General features: G+C 37.9%; 2 protein-coding genes across 4 annotated transcripts; one reads left to right on the top strand and one right to left on the bottom strand.

Annotated features, from left to right (window-relative positions):
- Positions 1 to 1620: 1620 nt before the first annotated feature.
- Positions 1621 to 11481, bottom strand: nfe2l1a (nfe2 like bZIP transcription factor 1a). Its single transcript, XM_058411175.1, has 6 exons — positions 11166 to 11481; positions 9225 to 9750; positions 5724 to 5912; positions 4841 to 4912; positions 4570 to 4713; positions 1621 to 4097 (listed from the first exon to the last, which is right to left on the bottom strand). Exons 2-6 carry the CDS (start codon positions 9744 to 9746, stop codon positions 2817 to 2819), a joined length of 2208 nt encoding a protein of 735 aa, XP_058267158.1. The 5' UTR covers positions 9747 to 9750; positions 11166 to 11481; the 3' UTR covers positions 1621 to 2816.
- Positions 11482 to 14018: 2537 nt separating this feature from the next.
- Positions 14019 to 22772, top strand: copz2 (COPI coat complex subunit zeta 2). Of its 3 annotated transcripts, none has more exons than XR_009202984.1 (10): positions 14019 to 14151; positions 15470 to 15538; positions 15922 to 16006; positions 16974 to 17065; positions 17276 to 17331; positions 17840 to 17917; positions 18243 to 18294; positions 18692 to 18867; positions 20554 to 20592; positions 21727 to 22772. XR_009202984.1 is itself a non-coding variant. In XM_058372844.1 (10 exons), the coding sequence occupies exons 1-10, from the start codon at positions 14134 to 14136 to the stop codon at positions 21772 to 21774; spliced, it is 570 nt and encodes a 189-aa protein (XP_058228827.1). In that variant the 5' UTR covers positions 14022 to 14133; the 3' UTR covers positions 21775 to 22772. The 3 variants fall into 3 exon arrangements, 2 of the variants coding, with proteins under 2 accessions (XP_058228838.1, XP_058228827.1); XM_058372844.1 differs by lacking the exon at positions 18692 to 18867 and adding an exon at positions 20986 to 21018 and having other exon boundaries at positions 14022 to 14151; XM_058372855.1 differs by lacking the exon at positions 18692 to 18867 and having other exon boundaries at positions 14020 to 14151.
- The last annotated feature ends 234 nt before the right edge of the window (positions 22773 to 23006 follow it).

Here is a 23006-nt window from a genome sequence, read left to right as displayed (position 1 = left end):
TAGTCTACCAAGCTGCCAGTTGGTCCTAAGTCAATGTTTGTCTTAGATAAGGTTTTATGAGTACACTCTTGCAGCTATATGTTGTGAAGCATAGACACCGGTATTTTTTAAGCAAGAATAAACTTACAACGTTCATTAATATTCTCAGTCTTTTAACTTTCATTTTAAAAATTAATTCCTAGAAAACAAATACCTCTTTCCCTGTCCAGGTCTTCACAGAATTTCACCCATTATATTATCAAGAATCTCTGGAGTACATTTGATATAACATTGAATATATTTACTGTGTCTTTAACATGGATGGCCACTATTTCTTTGTATGTATATATTAAATTATGAGGTCTGGTCAGGTTGTTTAATGCTGATTTAATATCACAGCAAGTTTATGATCTCTTCCTACTCTCACAAGAAGCTTTGGTGTGTGAATATGGTTACTTTAGCTACTGTAAGTGTAACAAGAATAATTGTACTGCATAAAACTGATGCAGCCCAGTCTTTCAGAGAATGTAATTGATAACACACAACGTTTAACCAAAGCCCGATACCTCATGATAGAAGTGATTTTCACGTCTGTTGCTTTTCACTTTCCACTTCTCGGTCAGCAGTGATTGGTTGCTGTAAGTGTATTAAATGATGGCATGTTGCTTCATTCCATAGAGTGTGTAAATTGATAACGCTGTCTATACTACAGCATTATTTAACAATACAGGAACTGGAATTCATGTTTTAAAATTTTTTATTCTGGTCTGGAAAGTGGGGTTCTTGGGAGATAGTAAACATCCTCAATTTTCTGGTTATGTGCTGTTCAATTCCTGCACCTGCTATACTCTGGGAATTGTATTGATCGATTCAATCTTTATGTAAACCGAGGATGCAGTGGAGTTTATTTGTTTAAATGAATACATCTCTGACCGAATCTGCTTTGACTTTGACAACCTCTCGCTTAGCTTTGGAAACTACTTTTCCTATAATCCGCTCACATGGTTTTCTATTTTTGTTTAGTGGTTAAAGATTTTGCACCTGGCTGTTTTACATTTGAATAGATGGATGCAGTGGGATCGCTTATGTCTGTATAAAAGATGCTGAGAGAAAAGAGGAGAGAGTGTCCACTGTAATGGAACACAATTAACTATTGTTGTTAAAAACAACTAGGCTGATTGAATTATACGGTTATCCAGGGCTTGTGTGGGTCAGGCTAATGACAACACATTAGCTTCAGAAAAATTTCAAGGGTAAACAGGAGTCAGCATTGCATCCCACTAGTTAAAAAAAATCTATGTTCTCATTCAGTTAGTAAAGTAGGTTGCACATTCGATATTAGTGTTCTAGAAGTGCTAGTTTGTTTGTTTTTCCTTTACTTTATAAAAAAAAGAAATCCCATTCTGTCCTTTCGTTCCGTTACTTGTCACTGTTCTTGTAAATTCATCTGTATTTTCCCCTCTTTTAGATGTTTGCTGTCTGTCTAAAATGCGCTTGCCATCTTTTGGTTTCTTTTCTTTGGGTTTTTTTTTTTTTTTTTTTTAAATAAATCCTTTTTATTAAGATTGTCTTCTTTTTAAGAGTTCATTGTGCAGCATCATGGTTCTTCTTACAAGAACTGAAATAGAGACACAGGACAGATGGTATATAATCTCTTTAATCAAACAGAAAACAAGCCCGGCTTGTCAACTCGCACAAAAAAAAGTAAGAAAATATCATACGGCAAATGCAAAACTGATCAATGCAACATTAAGGACTCGTACAGTACAGAAGAGAAGTACAAAACAAGTACCAAAAAAAAACAATGCTTAAAGATGTGTGTAACCACTGACAGTAAAAATGTTTGTTGAATCACAAAACACATTCAGCAGATAACAGGATTTGAATAACATCTGAGCTAGACTTCACTGACATTAAGGTTTTTACGAGCCATGAGAGTTATTCCCTTTTGATCAACATCTTATCAGTATTGCCTGTAATGTCGTCTTCTACGGTGTAGTTTATTCTTTGTCATGGGGGCAATAATAGCCACTGCATTAATTCTGGGATCTGAGTCTTTCTACTTGTTTATTCCAAACTTCTAGAATAGCACCATGTTTTACGGTTCTAACAGTCCTGCTCTCATAACACAGAACCTCTTTCAGGACCAGGCCTTTTCCCAACCAGGGACCCCTTTAAGTGTAAATTAACTTTTACACAATCCACAGAGATTTATTTCTGAGCGCCAGTGTTCTATGATGTTCAATATTTGCATTTGTGATGTTATTGCTATTTATTGTAGCTTCTTATTCCTGATCTTTCCCTTGGTAGAGCACATCAGATTCAGGTCATTATTTATAGGGCTACTTGTTTCTGATGGACAGATTTAGTAACTGTAAGAACTCAATAATAAATCTAATTTTGATAATGATGGCCTGTAATTTCCTGCACTGTAAAAAAAAAAATACATTAATAAATTAAAAACAAACAAAACCAAAAAAAAAAAAAGGAGACCCACTGGAGGTGCCCAGCCCCCACTACTTTAGGATGAATCCAGTGTTATCACTGCCAGTAACTTCTCCATTTTCAAAGAGATGAGGTTTGTTGTAAATTTAACACTGATTTACTGATACATGTCTGTTAATGTGGATGCTTTGCTTCCTTATAAACTGCGCATGTTCCTCCATCCACCACTTCATATAACTGTAGCTGGATGTATTTTTAGCCACCAAATGACAGCAGAAATCGACTCCACTGCAAAATGAATGGTTAGGCAATGTCTGTCGTGACCTCTCCGTTGAATCTTGCAACGTCTGGCTTGCTGGCGCAAACAGAACATGAATTATTCAGTCTCCTCCTCACTCCTTGTCTTTTTGCTTCTTGCCAGACTTCCGTCTGGATTTTGAAACATGGTCGTCATTGCCTGGTTGCAGAGTAAAGTCCATGGCTGAGCAGGGAATCCTTTCCACCTCCCCGAGTCTACTCCTCACCTCTTGATAGAGGTCATTAAGGCGTTGTTTCATCTCTCTAACTGAGTGCAGAACGTCCAATTTCTCTCTGAGCAGTCTTGCACGGTGACGCCGCAGGCCATCAACACTACGTTCCAAATCCTGCAAGATATCTAACTTCCTGCGCCGACAGTTTTGCGCAGCGACTTTGTTCTTGCCCCTACGCCGAATGTCTCTAATAAGTGCGAGTTGAGACTCACTTAAGTGGTGCTTGGCAAGAAGGTCATTGAAGTCTTCAACAGGTAAGTTAATAATATGGTCAGTTGAAAATGGAATCCTCATGGAACGTGCTCGCTTCTCATCCTTGGTCTGAAGATCTTCTTGGAATTTATATTCCAGAGGCTCTTCAGAGTACTCTTTGGGAGGCTTTCTTTGATTGGTGTGTTGGGGCTGGTTGTAGGTATGATCATGGACTATATGCTCAAACCAGGGTGAATACTGGAATTGCAGGTAATCTGTGTAGCACATTTTGTTTTGTTCTGGAGAATAACCTCCAACTGCACCTTCTTCATCCATCGGTTCCTCTTTGATGCGGGTGTATCCTACAGCCCCCTCCTCAGGAACCGAGTATGTCGAGGACATCGATGATGAGCTGGAGGACGACGAGCAACATGAGGATTCAGACCTACTTGGGGAAACTGGACTTTGGCTGTAGTCTAAGGACAGTCCAGAGTCAGAGTCTGTTTGTTCCTCTTTTTTGAAAACCTCTGACTGGCCAGATTCATTCTCCAGTGCTAGATCCAACAGATTATTCTCATCAAGCATAGATTCTTTTAACAGAGGACCAAAAAGACTCGACTGGCTTGCTTCCTCCAGAGGGAAACTGGGCATGTTGATATTTGAGCTGTCTGGTGTAGACGACAAAAGAAAGTCTATGATTTCCGGGTCGTTAAAATTCAAATTTACGTTAGAGTCGTCTGAAACATTCAAAGAGGTATTGTTCTGGTTAGAAAGGTAATTCTCGTCTCTGCTGGCTGTGTTGCTTGCAAAGGAGATCTGACTGGATCTTGAAAAAACAGATTGATCTAGGCTTAGATTCTGCTGCATGGGATTCTCCAACGTCCTGGTTTCTCTTGTTCTTCCTTCATTACTGAAGTGAGAACTATCCAATAAGTCATCTGCGTTCGTGTCCTGCAAAGAGAGAACAGTGGAGCACATCTCAATACAAGATACCGTATGTGGAAAAAACTAAGCTATAGTGATGTAACCATCCAGGATTTCTTTTAGAAAATGAATTAAAAAATTGCAAGGTATATTATTTTTAAAAATGTTTATTCATTTTCAGTAACCACTTCAGCCTGAAAGAGACTCCAGTACATGTGCGTGCGCGCACAAAAAAAAAATGAACATTCACATCTAGTTGGAAATTTGACATAGCCAATCTACCAAGCGAGATGTCTTTAGAAGGAAGGAGAAAACCAGAAATCCAACACAAACACAAAGACTATTTTTATTCCAAGGTAATTAGACCTGTTGATATGTGCTGTTTCATAACAGTCGCTTTTCTAGTCATTTCAATGTCCCTTTATGCTAATAGCATTAAAAAAATTCAAAACATGAGGAAATACTGGGTGCCTTGAGAAACAAAGAAAAAGGTGTTTACCTGTGGTCCCAAGACAGCCAAAACATCTTGCCATTGCTGTTCTAGGTCCATCACAGGCTCTTGTTGAGATAACATAGAGGAGTAAAGAGACCCATTGTGTTGCAATAGGTCTTCATCTGTTCTCACTGGATCAGGATCTGCCAACTAAAAAAAAAAAAACCCATCCTCATACATCTGATAACATTGAACAATTCTAACAATTCATCAGATATATCTTTGAGATGCCTGAGGTGCAAAAAGAGTTTGGCCAAAATCCAGCTGACCAACTTACATATTGCTCATTTCCTAGGGGCAAACCAGCCTCTAGCAATTGCAGACATTCCTCAGTAGACAGGGAGTGAGACTGGGAGAATAAAATAGAAGAAGGAAATTAAGACCGCCAAAAACAAGAAACATGCTTAAACAAAATCAGTCAGACAAATGTTAAAGAGGGTTTCAGAAAGCAAATAAAAAGAGAAAAGCCTAAGAGCTGACCATTTTTGAAATAATAAGCTTTGTCAGAATGTTAACTAGACTGTAAATAGGGTCCCTACAAATTCTTAAAAGCCTTGAAAGTGTCCGATTCAGGTTTGTCTTCAAACAGTGCAGAATTTTAAATAAATCTCTCATTTAAAATTCGCCTCTTCGTAAAGCATACAACAGGTGCCTTCTACGAGTTTCAAATGACTCCCTGCTTGTTAACACTAGATCATTAGCCCTGGCTGCCAACGTTATTAATTATACAGTAATTACAGCAGAAGCCAAAAAAAGCAACACTTTAGCACTGAAACAAATGAATGCAGCATTACATAAATACCTTTCCATTTGCAAAATTTAAATTCCAACAAAATAAGATCAACAGCAGTAGATGTGAATGCAAACTTATCTTTTCATTTTAATTGTTAATAATAATCAGCACAAATAAGAAGCTATGGAGCATAAACTTCTACTGGAGAGTTACTGCTTTAAGCATAGCAAGTAGCCCATTACACATGCTTTTACAAGTAAACTGTGAATTCCTATCATGTGAAATATTACCCACGGTCAGCTGCCAACATTTCTGCTGATTTGGTCCAAGATTCTGTTACCAGTTCTCTGAACAGTCTTCATAAAACTAGATTTGGGCACATTGTTTATTATTGCCCATATTACTGCGATGTAAATAGTTTTAATACCTGTACATCCTCTTGCATGCCGGTCAATGGGTTACGAAACGGGTTTGCATGCTGCCAGCCGTCCATCATGAGCTCATCCTCATCGTCTTCATTAAGCAGACTGAAGTACTGACTTTGTCCTTGACGAAGCTGATCCTGGTGGATATTTTGGTTGAATTCTTGCTGCCATAGTGAAAGTTCATCTGCTTCCTGTGGATATAAGATTTATTTATTTATTGGCCAGTTTTCTGTGGATACCTGACCATCACACAAGAATATTAACAACTCTGGTTGGACAGTTGTAATTAAATTAATGGCTACCCAGTGCACAACTAGTTAGTTGTAAATCGAAAACAGCTTTAGTAAAAAAAAATGTCTATAAACCATGGATATCCACAAAGGGCTGGTGTGAGTGCAGGTTTTCATTCCAACAAAGCATGAGCCACACCTGATTCCACCTGTATAATAAACTAACCTTGGCATTTAATAGACTCAGGTGTGGCTTCTGCTTGGTTGGAATGAAAACCTGCACCCACACCAGCACTCTGTGTAGAAGACTGTACACCCCTGCTATAAACCATATTATGTACATGTAAATGTCAAGAATAGCTTGTTTTATCTATCCATTTTCTGTACTGCTTATCCTACAGCAGATTGTGGGGAAACTGGAATCTGTCTTAAGGGAGTCGGGGCTTGGCCTCAAAACAGGGGATACCCTGGACCCATTACAAGACATAACCTCACGCATACTCACTTGGATTCTCAAAACCATAGATTCTCCAGCTTCTGTATAAATTTATTTTATGCACACAATCCAACTATTTACATGGGCACAGAATTTAAATTCTGTATACATAATAATTTAATGTTTTTTCTTGGTCCTGAACCATCCATTGACAGAACACTTCATGTCTATGTTGACCTACTTATTTTGAGTCATTAGGATTTATGACCAATAAGTTTATACAATACTGCCTACAATACTACACTACAATAATAAGATATCAAATTTTGATACCTTCAATAATGGTCGATTGATTTCCATTATTGTAACAATTTTTCAAAAAATACTAAATGTACTTTACGGCTGTAGTTCACGGACCCCTTGGGGTCCTCAGACCTCACTTTAAAAACCATGATCAGTAAATCCTAAGACGGAGTTAAAGAAATTTTGTTGTCTTGTAAAGACCTAGCTAGCTAGTCAACATTACTACAAGTTTAACAGGACATGTACTCTAATTATAACCACACTAATTAATCTAATTAAACCAACCATATACTTTTACATGTCACTATGAAATTCTCATCAAGGTATTCACTACCCTCTAGAGCTCTTGCTCACTGGTGGCTCATTTATTCTTAGTAAATCTAGTCAATCAGGGGCTTTAAGCGATTTTATTAATCTAGCACTTATTTTTATATACTCACCCATATGTTCCCTGACCTGTTTAAAAGGCAGCTACTGTCTATAAATAAACCCTTCTGGCCAGGATGCAGTGAAAGCAACAGCTTGTCTGTGTCATTGGGGTAATATAATTAGATTTGAAAACCCCCTTCATTGAAAACCCAGTGGATGTGCAGGCCAGTATATCAGAAGTAAGAAAGCAACTGTTGACCTGGACAAAACATTTTTAAATGCTAAATAAAAAGAATTCATCTTTTGTGGCTATGTCCGAACTAAAAAAATGAATGATTAGCAGTGTCTTGAGGAATCAAGTATACTGAAGCTTCAGAGTTACTTAATCATCAGCTGGTAAACAAGCATTGCAAAAGCGATTGTACACGCTGGTCCAAGTGATGCCTCCTTAGGTTACAAAACATTTTAGCCTGGGGTCAAGCAAACTGTGCTGAAAACAAACATAAGCTCAGATGCCTGAATCCATACTTATGGTACAGGTCACAACTAGCCTGCCTAGTAAATGCAAGAACCTCTATAAAGCCTACAGTCAGACAGTGAGGGGGATTTTGGATACGAAGAGGAGGGGTGGCAAATGACTCAAATAATCCTCTTCATCTGTTCTGCTCGTATGGGGTCTATGTCCATTTTGTCAGTTCCGATTTTAAGAAAACGGGCTACAGTTATGGACAATAGAAACAACCCAGGTTCAATTTCTGATATCAGTAATTTTATATACAAGTAGAAATAGAACAATTGCTAATAATAAGACAGGCTGCTGGGTTTAGAATAAAATGTGACATAAAAAAAAAGACACACATAACCACCAACAACTGTTTCTGTACTAGAGCAACAAGCATGTTCTTTAGTCCAAAAATAGATTTGCAAGTCATGTACAGGCAAGTCTGCCTGACCTCGACTGATAACTGTATCGATTTGACAATCACAAGATGATTTTTTTTTTTATTTTTATTTTTTTACCTGAAATTCATATATTATCATGAGAGTTTTAGTTTTTTACTCTTAAAGGTTATTGTTTACTGACAAAGGCATGTGACACTATCCAGTATGTAATCTACCTTCTATAGGGTGGTCAGGTTAAGCCAGTAGGGGTGCTATTATAGGTAGCCATGTATCTGTGGTATCTTTGGCACTGAAAGTGAAAGACAGGAGTCAAAATTCCCCCCAGCTCTCCACATGATGAGGGAATGAAAGTAAAATCGTGCTCTAAAGTCCCCAGCAGCCAGTTAATTTGGGCCTATAGCCAAATGCATACTGGAACTTGCGAGTGACTTGAGCCCCTTCAGTCTGGACACGGAGTTACTGTCTGTCATCACATATTTCACTGTCTGTGACACGGTCCCACATATATTAACCTCAGAACTGTCCCTAAATATTCATGTAATTTGTATAAAACATTATATTACAGTACTACAAGGAAGTCTACCTTTATAAAAGAAAAATCTAAAAGAGGCTTATCTTAAAAAAAAAAAAAAAAATCGTACACATCTTGTATGTGCTGAAATGAAAAGCAGAATTTAACAGTGTACATATTTGTGTGCATACATAGTGTATGTTACTTGCAACAGACCAGCATTTCTGAATCCAGCTGTTGTGTAGAAGGGAAATATATTCGACCTACACTAATAAGTTCCTGCCAGCATTGTATCCATTGACTGCTGTTGCCAAGACTCTGACCTACTATAATAAATATTCATCTTTTTATTATGTATTGCTCAATGAATCATTTACAGTTGCACATCAGTAGGCGCCAGTGTTCATGTCTGTTCTTAGATTATAATTCTTGTTGCATGCACATCAACAATAAGGTTATTGTGACCAAAACATTCACAGTGAACGAAACATTTAAAAAAATGAATAAATAAAATGTTTAAATGTCTTCAAATTAGCAAACTTTTTTGTAATCAGGCATGACAAATGTTTAGAGAAAACCTGTTACAGTATTAGGAAAGATTACTGGTACAGTACAAGCAAATAAAGGATAGGTGTATTGCCAGTTTTGATGCTGAAATCTGAATGATTAGTTCCTTGTACCATTTAATCAGACTTTAAAAAGCATAAATGCACCATTTTTTTTAATGATCAATCGACAATATGCTACTTACCTCTTTAACGTCTTCACTATCCATCTGACTTCTTGAAAGTGTTGTCACCACCCCTAAGCTTCCATCATCCATAAATGGATCATTCCCCAATTCTCCAATCCCTCCACCTCCCATCCTCATAGTCAAACTTGCTGAGTCCTCCATGTCCACCAGCTCATCACCACCATCCCAGGAATCTGTTAGGCCAGGTAGAGTCATTCCGCTGTTGTCAGACTCACTGTGGACCAGCCAGGCCTCAAGCTGTGCTGCTGGAATGTTCAGGTGCCGCAGAGAGTGCACCCAGTGCAACAACCTGGGAACTGGAACAGAGGCTTCCACATCTGGGCTCTTCATGTGGAGACCATAACCTTGTGGAGAATTCTGGAGGTTGCCAAACTGGCTCTGGGTCAGATCTGGGCTTTGGATATTGAGGTTATGTGGAGGAGGAAGGTAAGGATCCACATCTACATGCATCCCAGCTAGACTGAGGACAATGGCCACCTGAATTAGGCCTTCTGTAAAGTACTTCTTCAGGGGTTGCATGGCCCTTTGAAAAAAGAAAGTGGGGAGGGATCTTTATCAGCGGTATGGCAGATGCAGTAGTGGATTTCAATAAGCAAACCTGTTTTACAGAATGCGATGCATCTCAGTGAGTTCTAAAAGTAAGAATGTTATGATAAGCAGAGTTCATTGTAAATCTACCACCGTTTTTTTCTGCTTTGACAAATAACATAGCAAACTGAGATGTCACTTTGTGCACATACTATTCAGGGAACAATGGGACGCCATACAGATCATAAATTTAAGGTAATTCTTTTTGTTAACACATGCAATTTATGAATATGGTATATGGATACATATGTAAAGTTTACATAAGCCTAGGTCAAGGTACTGTTTGCTCAGTTTTACTTAATGGGAATCCATTTTGGCACAAACCTATTCACACACCCATTTATACCTGGGGCAATTAAAAGTCACCAATCCACCTACTGGCATGTTTTTAAGAGGCAGCATTCCATACAGAGGGTATCTCGAGCATAGGACTGATCAGGGAACCCTGGAGGTATGAGGCTGCAATGCTATCACCTATCACAAGTTATACTTTTTACTGAAATTCAACCACCACACAAAATATCCTAACTCACACAATGTTAAACATCTAGTATAAATATGCATTCCATTTATTTCAACAAAATAGATTACTTTAAATAATGTGCCATATACGTGACAAAGCCAATAAAGGCATATAATTAAAATCCCAATGCAAATGACATCACTGGACTCCATATAAGGTCATTATATTTCCTTATGGGAACGCTTCCAGCTCGTGGTGTGTCTCGAAACTGCCAGAAAGACTTAACAGATAAAAGATAAAAGCAGTGTTCTTGAACTTGTGCACACAAAAACAACACTCTAAGGCCAGGGAAGAGGAGTTATTAAGACACATGGCGTGTCGCGTTGACCTCCTCTTTGTTTATCTCTATCGGCGGTTGAGTTTCAGCGCGTGACGTAACCTGAACGCTTCCCGGGAAATAAAGCTGGCAGTTTGGGCTTGGTGTGTCTCTCCAGTTACTCAACCCAAACTTTTCTTTCGTAACTAAGAAACGTTACAAAGAGATAATCTGGGATGAGAAAAAAAACTGTTGCAACATGTTTTCTGCTAACCGAAGACTCTATAAAGCAATGTCTTCTACAAAATAATTTGAATTAATGACTGAAAAAAGCATTTAGTATTTAAACACATAGCTAGAACAATGCCTTGAGTAGGTTAGTCTCATGATACAACAGCTTCCGTCCTAAAATTGTTGGACTAAAACGTGCTTTTAAAACTGTTAATAAACTTGAACTTTTCAGCTTTCCGCCGGTTTGTATTGCGTGAGTCACGCGCTATAGGAGCTTCCCGAAATCTGAACATTAGAAACTAACCGAGATTCATACGATTAATAAATCTGCTCTCCTTACCTCGCCAAACAGACGATTCAGCTATCAGAAGTTAGGGCAGATTTTTCCTCTTCCTACCGGCGCCTTGGCTTTATTGTTGCGCTCAGTAACAGGGGGTGTGTATTTATGTACTGGAGAAGCTGCTCAGTAATCATCCCTCCCAGCTCCACGCCACAACAGAATCGTTTTTCCCCTCCTGTTGGACAGACCAGTGTTGCGTTTGCTTCACACCCGGAAATAAACAGCATCGTTTGGATTTTTTCTTTAAAAGGCAAAATAAAAATCTGCTCCGATTAGTACTGCGCCCACTTTTAAGCACATTTGGCCGAATAAATGATACCGACCGATATTATGCAATAACAACTCGTGACTGTTAGTCTGTCTGGCATGTGTTACAGCCGTGGCTCATTTACACCACTGACAGGTGACTAAAAAAAACCCCCAACTTTTTTTTTTTTTTTTTTTTTTTTACTATTGCCAGCTTCTTACAGAATCATGGTAATAACTTGTATATAACTTTTTGTATTCTTATATTGGCAAAAGTTTTGGGACACCCCTCCAGATCATTGAATTCAGGTATTGTTTTTCAGGGGTTGGGCTTGGCCCCTTAATACCAGTGAAAGGAACTCTTAATGCTTCAGACATTTTGGACAATTTCATGCTCCAAACTTTTTGGGAACAGTTTGGGGATGACCCCTTTCTGTTCCAACATGACTGTACACCAGTGCACAAAGCAAGGTTTATAAACACATGGATAAGCGAGTTTGGTGTGGAGGAACTTGACTGGCCTGCACAGAGTCCTGACCTCAACCTGATAGAACACCTTTGGGATGAATTAGAGTGGAGACTGCGAGCCAGGCTTTTTTTTGTCCGACATCAGTGCCTGACCTCACGAATGCGCTTCTAGAGGAATGTTCAAAAATTCCCATAAACACACTCCTAAACATTGTGGAAAGCCTTCCCAGGAGATTTGAAGCTGTTATAGCTGCAAAGGGCCAACTCCATATTAAATTCAAGTGCATGTAAAGGCAGATGTCCCAAAACTTTTGGCTATATAGTGTATGTTTTACCATACCTCCTTCAGTGGGAAAAATAAAACAGTCTACAGGGTTTTTTTCATTTTACACTCACTTTCAGTAACCACTTTATCCTGATCAGGCTTGTGGTGCACTTAGAGCCTATCCCTGAAACACTGGGTGTGAGGCAGGAATACACCCAATTCGCCTGCTGAGGTGTAACTACACTTACAGATATAACTAATGTTTTATTTCACACCCCCTGTGTATGAATCACCTGGAAAACATATGCCACAATGTCATGAGGAACTGACACCCTTAGGACCAACTAGAAAAGTGTTCAGAGATGAACACCACACTTCCTCCTGCCTCTGGAAACACGTTATTCTCAGAGATCCCTAAAAAAGTGTATGGCCTAATAGCAGCAGTACAGTCTTTCTGGACAGTCAAGTACAGTGGTGTACACCAGTGTTTTATGGACTCTTTCATGGAATGCTGCAAAGCCAATTGTTTATTTACAAAATTGGGTAATGCAATTTGCACTACAGTAGGATTTCAGCCACAAGGTCATTCTGAGTCATCTGGCCACCCATGAATGCATGGTGAGTTTTGTATAAGAGCATGCAGTACTCCCACTCATTTTACTAAAGTGATGACTAGTAAAAAGGTATTTTTATAGACCATTTTTATATTGCTACTCTGCAGAAGCACATAAAGAGAGTTCTTCAGGGCGTTCTTCAGGGCACAAGCATCCAATCCTACCTCAATGTAATGTGGTATTGCTCTGCCTTTGTTAGAAAAGCCTTGTGTCTGTTGGGCAAGCTCCACTCTTTGTGAGAGGAGGATACATCGCTGTGGCATTTGGGATCCTGTTGGAGGTGTTCCACTTGATCTAAAATAATGATATGCCTTTAAGTACTGGTAGGCTATCCTGTTCTCTTTGTTAATTTGGAAGTGATAAAAGTTATTGTTGAGTTATACTGTAAGTAAAGTAGTAAATCTTCCTAAGACTGCTGTATGAACAGGTGATGAAAGCTACAGAGCATGGCCACTTCACATCTGGCTAATTGCAAGCAATAGCTTATTGGTTAACACATTTGCCTCACATTTAAAGGGTATGCACATAGTATGCATATTCTCCCCACGCTTCCGGGGTTTCCTCTGGGTACTACGGTTTCCTCCCACAATTCAAAGATGTGTGTCCGTCTGATTGCCAGCTCGAAATGATCTAAATAGTGAATGAGTGGGTTTGCCCGAGTCTCCTGTGGTTTGCTGCAGGAGGGATTACAAGCACCTTGGCCCCTATCTGGAAAAGTCGATGAGGCTGGGTTGATTTTCTGCATGTGTGAGTTCTGTAGTCAATGCACAATCCATGGTCTCTTTTTTTTTGTACACTTACGAATTTACAGTGTTTGCAGATGTAGACATCTAAAGCGTAAACCAGTAACTATAACTATTTTAAATAGGGTAATATAAAATTGCGCAGATACACTGGCGTGTTTTTTAAAGCACCCTACATTTGCCAAGCACTGAGTTCAGTGCGATATTTTAAGTAAAAAAAAAAAAAGCTAATATGGTAACAGAGTCAGAAAAAGTATACACGAATCGAAGACGTGAATAAACCCCAGGCCTCAAGTAGGTTGAGCTCCAGTACCGTGCAACTGCAGCCATTCCGTTTCAGATATCGAGTGATACGCAACCATATTGAAACGGAGCTGAGATCCAAAATGGAGGCGAATAGAACACAGGTTCGCTTCCGTTTAACTCGCTAGCTTTAGCCCCGCGCACTTCCGTACTAAACGTCACCACACACAGTGTAGTATCTATTAGAGCATACTATTTAGTAGTGAAGTGCGTAAGGCTGGATTTAGCCTTCTTAGCGGATTTGCTCCACCCCCATATGAGTCAGAGGTTTTTACGAGCGCTCCAGTAGTGACAGCTCAAAGCTGTCCACGTCAACACTAAACACCACCATGGACTCCGTGGCTCTGGTAGGCTATCTAAGATTTTCCTTTTCATTTAGAAAATATTTATGCTCAGCGTTGTGGTGAAAGAAACCACCTGTTGATTAGCCTTGATAAATGATCATGTTGGCATAGATTGTCCCAACAGCACGCATTAGATCTTGATGTGATTAAAAGAAGAAAAAAAAGCCATCGTGCTAACACGAGTATTTTAAAGACCTGTAGATTGTTTTATGACACAGTTAGACATATGAGGAGTTTTTTTTTTTAGAAATTAATATCAGTCGGAAAGACATGCTTTGGGAAATTAAAATACACGCAGTGCCGTGACACTTCGCACCGAAAATGCGTGGATTTTCAGCAGGCGATGGTAACAGATGTTACTTCTCCGAATATGGCAACAAAAATGTATCAGTAGTAAGACTGAAGTATACTGACACTACAGTATCTATAAATGCAGGTAATCAGTATTGTGATCGGGGTGCAATGCCTTGTTTTTGTCTGATGCTGTGCTTGATTACCAGTTGTATAAAGTTGTGTGCGGCAGTAGTGTGGAGTTGGAGTTGCGCTGTGTGCGCACTGCCTGGTGGGATGCGGGTGCCACGTCCTCTGTTATGAAGCGCCTCAGCACAGCAGTCTAATTCATTCCACAGGTGGATCTCTTCAGCGTGTCTTTTCAGAGCTGGGAAACGATTCCCTTGCTCATTTTAGTCCCTTTTGCAGTAGTTGACCCTTAAAGGTTTAGCCAACAGGTCCATATTCACGCACAGCCACTATGATTATTCTTATGTTTTTTTTTTACACACTTGCATCCAACCACAGCTGCAATAAACTTTTGAGAAATAAATATGCATTTTCAAGCCAAGCCAGTGTGAAAGCGTACACAGATCCACATGCTACATCTAATATTCATATCATATAATATATAATATCTTACTGTAGAGCCTCTTTTTCTTCACTTTTTGTCTACTCTTGAACGTAACTTAATCATGACATTAACTGAATCTCTTACAGTAAAAATTGACATGCTCAGTTTCCCTGCAGCCAGCATTTCTCCAACATCAGTCCTCCAGGCCCAAGTTCTGTGGTACACTCTGACTCTGGATCAGTGGCAGTCAGTGCATAACAGAACTTTGGTCTGAAGAGATTTTGCAAAATGAACGAGGAGGGGAAAAAAAAGAAGAAGTGCTCTGTACCAGCAACACCTGCTTGCTTCTATAACCTCATGTTCTTTAAGCTTGTTCATGTTCTGTATTGATTGGTGTTTCCGGATATTATGTACTAAAACATATCGTACAAAAACCCTGTGGAAAATTGTTTAATAAAGATATTTTTTTATACACAGGAACCTTCGTTGTACACAGTGAAGGCAGTCTTTATCTTGGATAATGACGGAAACCGACTTCTTTCCAAGGTGAACTACCCATCTTTTATTCTTATTGTTCACAGCTTTACCTTTTCCAGTTGAAGTAATTAGTTGTAAAAAACATTTTACTATTTTGCACCGATCAACCCAGCTCTGATACAGTCCTGTTTCCGATGATAGACTAAAGAAAAATGAATATAAACACACCCTTAAGCCTCACCTTAACTACAATGGTATCACGTGTGAGGCTTAATCACATGAGGCTGATCACACCAGACATACTCCACCCAATGAGCAATGTTACTATTAAAGACTAACATTGGGTGGCAAAATAAATAGGATTATTATTTGATTTGCTTTTAATTGGATTATTTTGTGTTTTGTGTGTGTGTAAAGCATGCTATTTACACTGGACTATTTTGTGGTTTCAGTACTACGACACAGAGCTGTATCCCTCTATAAAGGAGCAGAAAAATTTCGAGAAGAACGTCTTCAACAAAACACATAAAGCAGACAGTAGGTTTTTCAGGTTTCTGTTTGTGTTTGACAATGTGTGTAAGTGAAAAAGGTAATATTGACAGTATAAACCATCAGTTCAGTTTAAGAGCACTTAGAATTTAGAGTAAGTAAATAATGATGTAGTAAGTAAAGGTATAATGAGCTACATGGCAATTTTCCAGTTTAGAAACTATTTGGTGTCATTCTTCTGATACGGCACCTTAAATAATAAAGATTATATCTACTTAAACAAATTTTCTTCAAGTATGATGGAGTAACATGAAGAGCAATTCAATTTTAAAATTCGAGGTCCTGTGGGTGATCCTACATAGAACCATTTAAGATTTTCCCCAGAGGGACAAAGGAATGTTCAATAGGCAATTATAGAGTTAAATTCTGACATATTATTCTGCACTTTCCCTATCTAAAACATTTACACTGTTAGACACTTTCTTTTAGTTTACTGATTAACCCCAGTATAAATTTTTCTTAGATTTTTACATAGTCTCATTGTCATTAGAAACCACACAGTGTCCCTTTCACACCTGTATCTCAGTTTACATTTAAACAACAGGGCAGGAACAACAGTTTCATCCATTCTCAGCTGTTTCTGTCTGGCTTATGAATGAAACACATACAATAGAAAATTTCCCTCTGGCCCATGGGGTGATACTGTGGGATATTGTACCGCTAACACACTCCGTTGTTCCCACCCTTATTTTAAACCCTTATGTCATGGTTATAATGCATGACCCATATGTATACTACTCCTTTATTTCTAAAAGAAATGAAATTGAATAGTGACTCACTGACACCGTTTCAGTGGGTTGTTACTTATCGAGTTTGAAACCTTTATTTGATGTCAGTCCCCAGGCATGAACTGTGTGTGTGTGTCTGAGTGTATGTGGTCTCAAATAGTCCTGTGTAATTATCAAATGTTACTGAATAACGGCTGAGCTACTTTTCTCCTTATGATTTTTTTCAGATGAAATAGCCTTCCTGGAGGGCATGACTATAGTGTACAAGAGCAGCATAGACCTGTTCTTCTACGTTGTTGGCAGTGCACAGGAGAATGAGGTGAGCTTTTCTGTACAACACGAGTACTCTGTGTATTCTCATGTACCCTGGATGAAGTGTTGGACATCATAATGGATCTTTTAGGTCATGAATATATTTATAATATAAATGAAAATCTTTTTTAAAGATGTTACATTTGATCCACGTAGCAATCACAAGTTTAACGAATCCTTGCCTTTATATACACTAAAACTCTCTCATTTTCCACAGCTGATGCTGATGGCAGTGTTGAACTGTTTGTTTGAGTCTCTAAATCTGATCCTGAGGTTTGTTCACATTAATGACACTATTCACTTTAAATATATTTATATCCAAAATCTACAACAAGGAACTGTTTGTATTTATGAAAAACTGTTATAAGTAGGATGCTCCTGCCATGCCAAACCTCTAGTTTACTCCAAAAAATGATTCAAATATAAAGTCACTTTATAATTACCATTTTTGGAACTTTCTGAACTTGAGAATGTGTCGCATACATTTGCGGCAAAGAGAAAATATTTGTCAGTGTTAAACAATATAAACATCCGTCTAGACAAGAAGTTTATTTTGTGCTGAAAGATATTAACATGGTCAATGCATTTCTACAAAAACAGTCTGAATTTAATTGAATTTAACAGTTTATACGTAGCAAAACTCCAACATGAGGAAAAGGAAAAATAAATAAATAAAACGGGGGAATAATAATAATTTATAAGCAAAAGGAAAAGCCTGATATCTTACATTAAAATAATACATGATTGTATTATTATATAATTAATCTGCTCTTTCATTTAGGAAAAACGTGGAGAAACGATGTCTGCTGGATAATTTGGATGGAGCTTTTCTGGTGGTGGATGAGATCATAGATGGAGGGTGAGAACTTTATTGTATAAAGACAGACAGCGTACCAGGACGGGTTAATTTTATTCTTTTATTTGTTTAATTATTAATGTAAACTTTTTAGTACAGATACTGAATCTCAGATGGGCTTTCTTTGGGATTGTAGCAAATAATAGCACTTAATTGGTGCACTTAATTATTTTGAAGAAATTAATATCTCACACACACACTTGTACTGACGTTTGACTATTGCAATATGTAGCCACACAATCACAGTAAACATTCACTAAGAGACAGTAATTCAGTGTGTTCTTTTCTCATACCTGGCTCCTGATTGTTTGCTGGTCTTGGTTGACAGGGTGATCCTGGAGAGCGACCCGCAGCAGGTAGTTGAGAAGGTCAACTACAGGGTAAGAGCACTAACACCGTGAGGAAAGCAAACACATTTAACGAGCAAAAGTCAACATGGCCGCTGCAGGCTCTACGTGGCATAATGGCAGGCGTGAACAAATCATACTGAGCTCTTGCTGTCTGCTTCTATTTGGTGAATCTGTTTTTTACAAGGTGGACTTCTTGGTCCAGGGGTCTTCATGGGATTTTGGTTTAGTAGATATTCGGTCAGCTCTTGTTAAAGGGAATGTGGCAGACTAGTGAAAAAGACTAGTGATTTTGCTGTATGCCTTTTAGGCTACACTGATTATCTCCTTGCTTGTGTTATTGATAACATTAAAAAAATAATATATAGCGAATGTTGTATGCACTCACACTGTTTCACATAGTGATATCTATACTCCTCTACCTTGTCAGTTTGTGTCAGAGCAAGCCTTTGGCTTTGTCCTGTTCGATTACATCACGGGTAACATGGAGGCCCAGGCACAGAAGAGCCAGCCTTTTTAAGAAAAGACACTCTTCCTCTCTACCTCCTTCTCACAGTTAAGAGAGAGAAGTGGAGGAAACAGGAGGGGGAGGGAGAGAGAATATAGGCAGGTAACTGCATGGAGTGGTTAAGTGTGTTCTCTTTCTGAAGCAGGAACAACACTTCAGCAGTGTGTAAGGCTTTGTATGTAGTTGGGGTGTAATGATACACTCCGGTCACGACTCTATTCCATTCACAAAACTGATTGGTTCGCTTCTCGGAAATTGAGAAGTGTTTCTATATAATAAAAAAATAATGTACATCTTTTTATAAATAAAAAAAACAGAGGTAAACAAAATATACCACAGGTTCACCAGATCTTAAAAATGTTTTCAAATTTTTCAAGTGTTTTATTGATACTTAATGATCTCTGTAGCAGAAATTGAGCTAAAATTCCTGATTTCTGCTGCTGTAAATCATGGGAATGCGGGAATGGTGGTGTTTGAAAACACTGAATAACATTAAAGACAGTATAATGTGGTCATGTGACTTTATAAAGTATATACAATATATACACTGATTGTTGGTCATTGCAATCTGGACCTATCAGACCATCAATCACTTCACAAGTTCACATATTTCCCATCTGGAATCTCACAGGCTTGCCATAAAAACCATGAACATGTGACCAGCATTAGCCCTCTATAGCTCACTCACTCTCTTTGTGTTGTGCATATTGGGACCTCTATTGTTTAAGCAGTGCAATTGCATTACATCCAGGATCAATAGAATGTTGAGATTGCACATTTGTTTTGCAACGCATCGTGTCACGGTGTGTTGTTACACCCCTAGCATGTATATGTACGTTTTTGTAAACCTACCCTGACCCAGTCAATATGTCATTGCCTGGAATGGCCTAATAGTTCTCAGTAGTCACTGTTGGTCTGTATGGCGTTTGCCTTTACTTGGATTTCCTCCTTGATATCTTAGAAGTTTGATCATGTCTATGTAATTTGCATAAGATGAGATTAGTTTGCATGTGAAGCCTGCTAATTTGACAGTTTCTCCAGTTTCTCATAAATGTGTTGACCGGATGAAATTAAAAGAAAATCCACCCACAACGACTTGAATAACAAGCTTTATAATTAATATGTAATCCTCATTACTTATTCTTAATGAAATTCTGTTATTTTTTTCTTAAACATTTAAACTTTCTGGGATTTCTTTTTCTTTTCATTCTTTTAATTTCCATTACCTACAGTGCCCTTTAACTACCCACATACAGCGGTATATCACAGATCACTAACTAGGCTTCTTGTATCCCTGACAAACCTGCATCATAAAGCTACTTTCTTCTTGATCTTTTATTTAAACATTTCCTATTTCCACTACTTCTACCCTGGATTTAAGACGACATTGGTCATCGCTGAAAATAAAAGCTTTTGCTCTATTGTTTTTAAAAGTTAAAGGTGACATCTGGTTGTTAGCCCTTATATTTGAGATAACTGATAATTATAACTGAGCTAATTGTCACCCAAGACCTGTTACAGAAATTGCGACAGTACATCACCAACCAGTAAATTGGCATTGTATACATGACAAATCTTTCAGTATAAACATAATGTTTCAGGGTGGAGTTTTCCTTTAAGTTCAGCCAAATTAATAACAGTCTAAAATACAGTTCTTGTTCACAATTTTTTTTTTAATACTGGTTCAAACACACTTGTCTTCGGATCTCCACTTGCCTGTGTATCCTGTGTATGAATATGCTCTAGTTTCTTCCTCAGTATCTGAGTCTTGGCTTCTCTTTCAGACTGATGACAACCCGCTATCAGAACACAGTGTGGCTCAGGTGAGACAACATACACACATTCCAAAGCTCTTACATGCCACACACACACACACATCTATACACCAGCCATGGAACACTGAATGGCTGGTGCAGGAATATTTCTGAAACACATATTACTGATACTTACTAGGCTAAAGTGTTTGTGCAGTCAATTTTGCATCTAATTTCCAACTAAATCCTCACCCACACATTGCTTTATATGCTTGTGTTTTTTTTTTTTGTTTTTTTTTACACATGCGAGCTGACGTCTTAAAAGTTGAACTTTTAGATTAACAGATTAACTCAGTCTCTGCTGGTGCATGTTGCCACTTTTACATTGCAGCAATACTTTGTCTTTTCCTCCTGAGTTAATTGTCCTGTACTAACCTTGCTCTAAAACCATAATTTATGCAGCATATCACTGAGAAACTGGCTATCACCACTAATGTAAGTGTATTCACGCTAAAACATACACTCGCTCCATATTCACATGTATGTGCACACAGAATGGCTTGCATACAATCTGTGTTTCCCACAAAAAATGTTATGTTTAGTCGGATACAAATCAACACTCCACACAGACAAATTAAGTAAATTCATTCATTATTTTCCCCAGCAAAATACGTTTCCCGGTAGTCAGCATTGTTTTTCATCTCCTTTCGGACAATGAGATATGATTTCACCATCTCAGCAAATATATTTAATCATAAAAATATTGAATATTTGACTGATAGTTGGTTTCTATCTCAATCTGATGTATATACTGCAAATGTGATCATAAGTGCTGTATGGAAAACTGTTGTACATTTTTTCCGACACTCATAGTTAATGTAGTTGTTTAATAGCGGTCTCCAGGCGCCCCCTGGTGGCAGGAATATGTCATTCCTTTGGGTTGATCACTTGAGGGATTTTATGCATTTGTCCGTCACCTTTATAGATCCGTGTTTGTCATTACATTGTCTTTAATTTAGTTTTATTTTTAAAACCACAATCTAAAAAAAAAAACATTATGGATTTCCTGAATAAATATAAGCTGAAATATTGACATTAAAAAAAATTCACTCACTAATGTTCAACAGATAATTACAAGTACATTGTATGTAAGCGCAAAGTCTTATCTGTCACTTTTTCTTTTTTCTTTTTTCTATTTTTCAGGTGTTACAGACGGCAAAAGAACAGATCAAGTGGTCAATACTGAAATAATCCTCTTCACACTGAGTGGATCTGTAATGTTGTACCCATCCGACTTTATATTTTCTGAAACCCACTAGGCTAATTAATTATGATACTAGCTGTAGGTTCAGCTGTTTTTATTATTAAGCCATTCAGATTTGAATGCTTTATTAAACAGGTTATACTGTGCATAAAACTAAGAAGAAGGGTCATTTTCCACACATTTTGAGTTTGATGGCTGTTATTCCAGAAGCTCCTTGTATAATTTAATAATTTGGACAGTAACCATCACCTGATTTGCACTGAATATGTTCAGCTTGTACACCAGATGCTAGAATTTAAAAACTGTGTTCTGTAAAAAGGGCAAGCAAAAAAAAATATATGTATTGTATTTATTATTGTAAGATTAAGTACAATTACAATTACAATTGTTGCACGCATCTTTCAGTTATAGCCAAACTGATTTTTTGGGTTTTGTTTTTTTTTTAACAATTATTTGTTATTTTAAACTTTTATCTGTACAATGTTTGAATGCATTAGAAATCACATTTTCTAGATCTGTTTGTCCAAATGACATCTGCTTTTTAATTGGAGATAAGGAGACACTTCAACAAGTGGCTTTGTTACATTGGGTTACTTCTGTAAATTTTATTACACTGGGCCTATTGTCAGGCCCTGCACTATCCAAATGCTATTTTTGACTAAAACTCAAATCTTGTTCAGAAGCCAAAGAGTAAATGTAAAGGCAAACTTATATGTTACTGAATAAATATAATAACATTATATTCATGCCCTGTCTTAACTATTAGTCACATTTATTTAAGCTATTTCTAACGAAAACTTTAATAAGATGAGGGTTTTTGCTTACCTGTAGTCCTACGGTGTTTAAAAGAATTACATTTATGAATCCCTAGATGTTTTTATTTTGGTAGAAGTAGTCTACAGTGTGTGATGTTTTATTTCAGAAACACCTTACAGGATTTGGAAATAATCTGTGGATGTTTAATAAATGTTATTTTCTGAAGCCAGTCTGTCTTCCAGCTTCCTTTCTTGACCAGACAGTGACTCGCTCTGGTGGGAGGAGAGTCGAGAAAGGAACTGACCAATGACTTTGGCTCCGGCTTGCGTTCTCCGTATAAATGAATACTAATGAGACAAAGGGCGTGTCTTTCAATGTCATTGGACACTTAAAGTTCCTGAGCCTGACGTCGGCGCACCGCCCATATTTTTTGGACCAATAGAACTTTTCAGCAAACCTGATT

The sequence above is a fragment of the Hemibagrus wyckioides genome, linkage group LG02 (genome assembly GCF_019097595.1).
Source record: "Hemibagrus wyckioides isolate EC202008001 linkage group LG02, SWU_Hwy_1.0, whole genome shotgun sequence".
Classification (NCBI taxonomy): Eukaryota; Metazoa; Chordata; class Actinopteri; order Siluriformes; family Bagridae; genus Hemibagrus; species Hemibagrus wyckioides.
This window is presented reverse-complemented; position numbering and strand designations above follow the sequence as displayed.